The sequence below is a fragment of the Anopheles darlingi genome, chromosome 2 (assembly GCF_943734745.1).
Source record: "Anopheles darlingi chromosome 2, idAnoDarlMG_H_01, whole genome shotgun sequence".
NCBI lineage: Eukaryota > Metazoa > Arthropoda > Insecta > Diptera > Culicidae > Anopheles > Anopheles darlingi.
Window position 1 is genome coordinate 64,573,557 of NC_064874.1, and position 7,500 is coordinate 64,581,056.

At 43.1% G+C, this 7,500-nt stretch overlaps 4 protein-coding genes across 9 annotated transcripts in view; all 4 read right to left on the minus strand.

The window, feature by feature from the left end:
• Positions 1-932, minus strand: part of LOC125959446 (uncharacterized) — a 966-nt gene extending 34 nt beyond the window's left edge. Inside the window, exons 1-2 of the mRNA XM_049692270.1 lie at positions 726-932; positions 1-620 (exon numbers count right to left, since the gene is read on the minus strand). The exon at positions 1-620 is cut by the window's left edge and continues 34 nt beyond it. Of these exons, the coding sequence (XP_049548227.1) occupies positions 1-620; positions 726-932 (827 nt within the window). The remainder of the gene's footprint in view (positions 621-725) is intronic.
• Positions 933-1,424: 492 nt separating this feature from the next.
• Positions 1,425-2,425, minus strand: LOC125959447 (uncharacterized). The gene is made up of 2 exons (XM_049692271.1): positions 2,170-2,425; positions 1,425-2,078 (listed from the first exon to the last, which is right to left on the minus strand). The coding sequence occupies exons 1-2, from the start codon at positions 2,374-2,376 to the stop codon at positions 1,425-1,427; spliced, it is 861 nt and encodes a 286-aa protein (XP_049548228.1). The 5' UTR covers positions 2,377-2,425.
• Positions 2,426-5,224: 2,799 nt separating this feature from the next.
• Positions 5,225-6,190, minus strand: LOC125959448 (uncharacterized). The gene is made up of 2 exons (XM_049692272.1): positions 5,984-6,190; positions 5,225-5,878 (listed from the first exon to the last, which is right to left on the minus strand). The coding sequence occupies exons 1-2, from the start codon at positions 6,188-6,190 to the stop codon at positions 5,225-5,227; spliced, it is 861 nt and encodes a 286-aa protein (XP_049548229.1).
• Positions 6,191-6,752: 562 nt separating this feature from the next.
• The window catches only part of LOC125959728 (ethanolaminephosphotransferase 1), a 6,848-nt gene continuing 6,100 nt past the window's right edge, over positions 6,753-7,500 (minus strand). For 2 of the 6 annotated variants that reach the window (XR_007469760.1, XM_049692623.1), the window contains exon 7: positions 6,831-7,253. Coding sequence is in view for 2 of the 6 variants with exons in the window: in XM_049692623.1 (XP_049548580.1) it covers positions 7,218-7,253 (36 nt within the window). In the remaining 4 variants the exon portion in view is untranslated. The other 4 variants (XR_007469761.1, XM_049692622.1, XR_007469762.1 and 1 more) reach the window with 4 other exon arrangements.

Sequence of the window (7,500 nt, forward strand, 5' to 3'; positions counted from 1 at the left end):
TCAACTAGCTTCCGCTCACAGTTTTTAATCCAATTTACCCTATTCAAAACTTTGAATCCCAGACTAGTAAACAGCGCCTTTGAGGGTTCGTTATCAACGACAACGCTTGCGTAGCTATTAAGGCCCAGTTCGGCGAGCCTCCTTACGAATCCCGTCAGTACTAACTTTCCATAACCTTTACGCTTCTCAATTACGCCCAACATACCGATGACGCCCATCTGCGTGAGCATACACCAACCGAGCAGTTGACCGGACGCATCGAACAGACCCATCGATGGGTTCCAGCGTATTAAACGTTCGATGTGAAATTCCGACCCCGTCTCCCTGTGCGGCCACAAATCATTAATGACTCGAGCATGCTCCGGTTTGAGTTGGGCGAGACACAAACCTGCAGGCAATGACACTGACAACAAACTCGCATCTTCTTTCGGTAGGAAATAGGTGAAGTTGAGTGCCGCATCAAAAATCTTCACATCTAGTTGCTGGAAGACATCGAACACAAGAGTTTCATAAGGACACATTACGAGCTCGTAATAATAATCCCAATCCACTATCATCAACGCACGCCGTAGGCACTCCAATGATTCATCCAGCGTGTACACGTATAGATCGATCCGATCCTAGAAGCGATGAAGGAAGCAACCATTAATCGGGTTCAAAAGCATCTCGCTGCTCATCGCCATTATTCAGCTATCGTACCACCTATATGTATCACCTCTACTCACAATAACAACGTATGTTCCATTCTCTCGCCAACTTCCGTTTAGGCTATAGATGGTCAAATCCTTGATCTTGCGATCGTGCTTTGACCAATCGATGTAGTTTTGTACCAAATTGTAGGCAAGCTCATGGCGGGGCCATTCCCGTTTGTACAAATCGCGCCACTCTTCCCAATTGCAACGAGGGATTTCTACCAGATGGTCTTCCTGCATTGTATACGACTGATTACTGACTGTGTTACTGCAAATGCTAAGAGGATTTCAACAGGGTCTGATAAGATATTTGGAGCAAACGGTCCGGGCAGCAGCGAATTATCAGTGTCCCATAGATCATAACTCATTCCATGAGTGTTTGCCACCAGGAAAAAAACCATTGGAGTTTTGCTGGGTCATGTGCAAAATGAGATACGCACAAATGTAAATACTTATCATAGCCGCAGCATAGCTTATTCCTATAAAAATTCTAAAAAAAACTTACCCTTATGCTAATTTCATTCTATCAAGGTGGTTGGGGAATGTTAAAAGTAACAACAAGGAATGCTGTAATTTTAATTCCATTTTATACGGTTTTGTAAAATACTAACAATAGAAATCGCATGTTACTTGCATATAGTGAAATCTTTTTTTTTTTTAAATAGCTTTATTGCAATGTGACTCTTGTAGTCCGCCAAATTGGCACTGGTTGCTTCTTGTACTCCATACATGTCACTTGTAATCAATTTCGGCACCCGATTTCCATTCAACTAGCTTCCGCTCACAGTTTCTAATCCAATTTACCCTGTTCAAAAGCGTAAATCCTAGACTAGTAAACAGCGCCTTTGAGGGCTCATTGTCAACGAGAACGCTTGCGTAGCTATTAAGGCCCAGTTCGGCGAGCCTCCTTACGAATCCCGTCAGTACTAACTTTCCATAACCTTTACGCTTCTCAATTACGCCCAACATACCGATGACGCCCATCTGCGTGAGCATACACCAACCGAGCAGTTGACCGGACGCATCGAACAGACCCATCGATGGGTTCCATCGTATTAAACGTTCGATGTGAAATTCCGACCCCGTCTCCCTGTGCGGCCACAAATCATTAATGACTCGAGCATGCTCCGGTTTGAGTTGGGCGAGACACAAACCTGCAGGCAATGACACTGACAAAACACTCGCATCTTCCTTCGATAGAAAGTACATGTAGTTGGGTCGTGCATTAAAAATCTTCACATCTAGTTGCTGGAAGACATCGAACACAAGAGTTTCATAAGGACACATTACGAGCACGTGATAATAATCCCAATCCACTATCATCAACGCACGCCGTAGGCACTCCAATGATTCATCCAGCGTGTACATATATAGATCGATCCGATCCTAGAAGCGATGAAGCAAGCAACCATTAATTGAGTTCAAAAGCATCTCGCTGCTCATCGCCACTGTTCAGTTTCGTATCACCTCTACTCACAATAATAACGTATGTTCCATTCTCTCGCCAACTTCCGTTTAGGCTATAGATGGTCAAATCCTTGATTTTGCGATCGTGCTTTGACCAATCGATGTAGTTTTGTACTAAATTGTAGGCAAGCTCATGGCGTGGCCAATCCCGTTTGTACAAATCGCGCCACTCTTCCCAATTGCAGCGAGGGATTTCTACCAGATGGTCTTCCTGCATTGTGTGCGACTGATTGCGAACTGCAAAGAAATTGCGTGACTGCGAATGGTCAGACGAATCGCACCTGGTCTGATAAGATATTTTGAACAAACAGTCCGGCTAGCAACACATGATAAATGTACCGTATAGCTTAATTCATTCTATGAGCATTTGCTGCACGAAAAAAATAATTGAAAATCGCTGGGTCATACGCAAAATGACCCACAGCATAGGTTATTCATATAGAAATTCAGAACACAGCCTATGCAAATTCAGTTCGGCAAATGTCGTTAGGGGAATACGAAAAAATAAGAGTAACGACAAGTATTGCTGTAATTTTTATTACGTTTTTTACCTTTTTTGTAAACTAGTACCAATAGACGCGGGTGACTTGCATCTAGTGAGAAAATATTTTTACCCGTCTTGCCATTGGCCAATCGCCATTGCAATCCGGCTTCAGCTGAACTGTTGTTTTAAACCCCACAAGATGCAGAAAATATTCCCTTTTGCAATAACATAAAATCGCTTCTGCACTGCAACGTTCTAGACGACTGGATTATAACGACTTAATTTGTGCATAAATATATAAGAACAGACCGTAGCTAACACAGGGCCTACGGAATCACCGTAACCGATCGTGTTGGAAACCGGTCACAATGCGATGATGGTTGATGGCGCGCTGCAGTGATTTAGGAACAGGGTGTTGCTGGAATTATTATTGCATGCTAGAAGAAGATACTTCACTTGAAATTTGATATTATTTCGTGTTTATTTTTATGCACCTTGGCTAACCATCGCACTCAACGAGCTTTCGAGCAATATTCCGAGTCCAGTGCACGGTACCGATGTTCTCAAAGCCAAGGTTGTGGAACATAGCGATTTAAACTGGATTATTAGTGAAGATGAATCCGTAAAAATTGCAACCCATATTAGCTAGCTTTACGGCCATCGCTTTCGTCACGAGCGTTCCGTAACCTTTGCGGCGGTGCTCAGTCGGGACCTCTAGTGCACCATGAGCACCAGGCGTAAGCCGGAAGCACCATGCCAGCATCTCGTTCGTAGTCTCATCAAATAGTCCAACGCTAGCGTTCTACAGAGCTAATAGTTTCAGTAGAAACTCAGAACCCTTGGCTCGGTGGAGCCACAGAGAGTTAGCCTGGACGGCATCCTCACCGGACAATGTGCGTAGGCAAATACCTGCTGGTACCTCGATGGAAAACTGAAGCGCATCTTCTTTGCGCAAATATCGCGATTCCGTTGCAATGTCAAAAATTAGCTGTAGCTTGTGCTTCTTAATGATCTCCAGCATTACTGCTCTGTCACGATACGCAGAGAGCACAGTACGCCGATACCTGCCACGAGCAGTCCCAGTCCACAAGATCGTCGCATCGAGAATGAATTACTTTACCTGAATATGATTCTAACAGGCGCAAACAACTTTACAAACTGTTATCAAGCTACAAACTTTTATGATTGTAGATTTTGATAAGTAGAATGATTTATTATTTTATTACTGCTGTTAAAAAAATGTATCACTCCTAACAGGCATCGCAAGCGTAATTTGAATGTAACTTAAGGCATCGTGATATGACACGATACATATCAAAAACGGTCAGGAATCACAGTTCGTAACAAGCCTCTAGGCCTCTCTTGCGTGGAGTTGTGGTGCGCTGCTGTGCGCTTAAAGGTTGGGATGGTTTGAGCAGCGGCGCTGCTGCATAGCAAAGGTGACAACAGGGAGCGACAAAATTCGGCTGGCAAGCAGGGCGGGTCATCAATGTAGTAACCTATCAAGCCCAAGATTACGCAGCATTGCACAGCTACCTGCCTCGATGGCGAAAGCTCATTCTGGTTAGGCAAACCCAACTCACGGCGAGCCCTCCGAGTACCGAGTGAATTTCCGATAGATGCCCTAGAATCTTACTTGCGAATGCTTGATGCTGTACTGTGGTGTTGGAAATCATACCACAAAACCGTAATCGAGCAATGAGCGCATAAGGGTGCTATAATCAGCCTTGAGGTACATTGGATCCCTTAAATCCTTTGTCATGTAGCGTCACATGAAACCTTGAAATCGGTGTACGAAGCATCTACCTGCGGTCCACCATGCATGTAACTTTAGCACTTGCTGGTGAAACCCATAAGTGTCTCTGTCGATCTTTTGATATAAAATCATGTTGAGTTTGTTCAATGGCGTGTTCTGGCAAGTAGGACGTCGTAGACCAATATTTCTATAACTTTGACCCAGGCGTATGGTGAAGTGACTCCTCTGTAGTTGTCCGCATAGTGAATATTTCCTTTTTTGTGGATAGGATTCATTTGCGAGTTCTTCCATGCACTGGGATATACTATAGTACGGAGAGTAAAACGGAGAGTAAAGATTTAAACAAGGATCGACAAGCCCAATAGCTTCACATTGACATTTCTGGCATGGTATTTCTGTCCGTATGGCTAGATTTCCTCAGACGGAAAACGGCGATTATAACAGTTGGAGTGAATGGTACATAGCATATTAGTGGTATCGCGGAGATGTTGAAGAGTGCTAACGGAATTCTGGTGGCATTGAAAATCCGAGGAATGAAGAAATCAGCAAAGCGAGTAACGAACAAATTACAGGAGTCCGTTTGAGTTGTCGGGTTAGAGTACATTCCACGCTGTAGTGAAACGATATAACAACGATGCAAGACACGATTTAGGTAGCGGGGCTTTAATAATGAACTTTCATTGCAACCGTCAAGCGGAGCTATCAATTCATCCAGAAGGTCTGTCCTAATTTACATAAGAAGGTATATATACATCTTATTCTTATTCCATGTGGCTCTCGAAGTGCGCTGAATTGGCAGTGGTTGCTACTTGTACTCCATCTATGTCACTTGTAATCAATTTCGGCACCCGATTTCCATTCAACTAGCTTCCGCTCACAGTTTCTAATCCAATTTGCCCTGTTCAAAGCTTTGAATCCTAAACTAGTGAACAGCGCCTTTGAGGGTTCGTTATTAACGAGGATACTCGCGTAGCTATTAAGGCCCAGATCGACGAGCTTCTTTATGAATCCCGTCAGTACTAACTTTCCATAACCTTTACGCTTCTCGATGACGCCCAACATGCTGATGACGCCCATCTGCGTGAGCATACACCAACCGAGCAGTTGACCGGACGCATCGAACAGACCCATCGATGGGTTCCAGCGTATTAAACGTTCGAGCGAAAACTCCGACCCTGTCTCCCTATGCGGCCACAAATCATTAATGACTCGAGCATGCTCCGGTTTGAGTTGGGCGAGACTCAAGCCTATTGGCAACGACACTGACAAAACACTCGCATCTTCCTTCGATAGAAAGTACATATGGATTTGTTGCGCATTAAAAATCTTCACATCTAGTTGATGGAAGACATCGAACACAAGAGTTTCATAAGGACACATTACGAGCACGTGATAATAATCCCAATCCACTATCATCAACGCACGCCGTAGGCACTCCAATGATTCATCCAGCGTGTACACGTATAGATCGATCCGATCCTAGAAGCGATGAAGGAAGGAACCATTAATTGGGTTCAAAAGCATCTCGCTGCTCATCGCCACTATTCAGTTATTGTACCACCTGTACGTATCACCTATACTCACAATAACAACGTATGTTCCATTCTCTCGCCAACTTCCGTTTAGGCTATAGATGGTCAAATCCTTGATTTTGCGATCGTGCTTTGACCAATCGATGTAGTTTTGTACTAAATTGTAGGCAAGCTCATGGCGTGGCCAATCCCGTTTGTACAAATCGCGCCACTCTTCCCAATTGCAGCGAGGGATTTCTACCAGATGGTCTTCCTGCATTGTGTGCGACTGATTGCGAACTGAAATGAAATTGAGTTCCTGCGAATGGTCAGACGAATCGCACTGGATCTGATAAGATATTTCGGGCAAACAGTTCGGCCAGCAGCAGATGATAAGCATACCACAGAGATTAATTCATTCTATGAATGATTGCCACAAGAAAAAATGACTCCATAATCGCTGGGTCATGTTAAAAATTCGCCCTATTGAAATTATAAATACTTAACATAGCCACAGCATGACTTCTGATAGTGAAAAGGGAAATGCTAAGAGTATAGAATGATGTAATTGCTATTTTATATGATTTTTGTAAAATACTAACGATAGTGATCGCACATTACTTGCATATAGTGAAATTTTACTTTCCGCATCATATTGGCAATCGCAATTTATTTTCAATAGAATTCCTTTTTGAGATCACACAAACTGCAGAAAATGTTTAGATCTGCCAAAACATCAAATCGCATCTGCACTGTAACGTTCTAGTCGAAAGCTGTTGGGGGAACATACAATCCAAACGATGTTCACTGTTCAAAGGACCTTTTCTATATAAATCGAGTATTGGTAAACGAACACAAAATATGTAAGTAATTCTAACTACTTTATTTATGTACAAACAGACCGTAGCTAACACAAAGTTCTTACAGTAATAATTCTCTAAGTTCAGCATCTGAATCACCGTAATGAATCGTGTCGGAAACCGGTCACAATGCGATGTCCTCCATACCATCGGGCGATGGCGCCGTCTGCGGTAGTTCCGCTGCAGTGATCTGTATCGAACGAATGATTTACGACCAGGGGTAGGTAATTTTAGTATCGAATCACTAGCTCTAACAAAGGGCGAATAGCATAACTACAGAACATACACACGATTGTTGTTTTTGTTGTTGCTGCTGGAGTATGTCTATTATTAATGCATGCTAGAAGATGATACTTTCGGTCCGATTTCAATTAGTCCCTGCTGTTGATTTTCATGCATTCGTGCTTTTTGGGAGGTATCACTTTTCATCTGTTTTATAAGTTCTCCTTAGTACGCCAGTAACGGCTTATCATGCGCTGCGGTCTGCACGAATAACGTGCCGCGTCCGGAGGGTGGTATGATTGATTGTTGGTTAGGTCGACACGATCACGTTTGATTAAACGACGATTAAGAAAGAGTCAAAGACAGTGAAACAATACTTATTACTACATGCAGACTTTTTTTATATAAAAAAATAACAATCAATACTCTTTCCTAGAGCCTAGCACCATGCAACACGCATTTGATGTTAATTGTATAACCCACTTCCAAGCGTTTTTCTACATGCTAT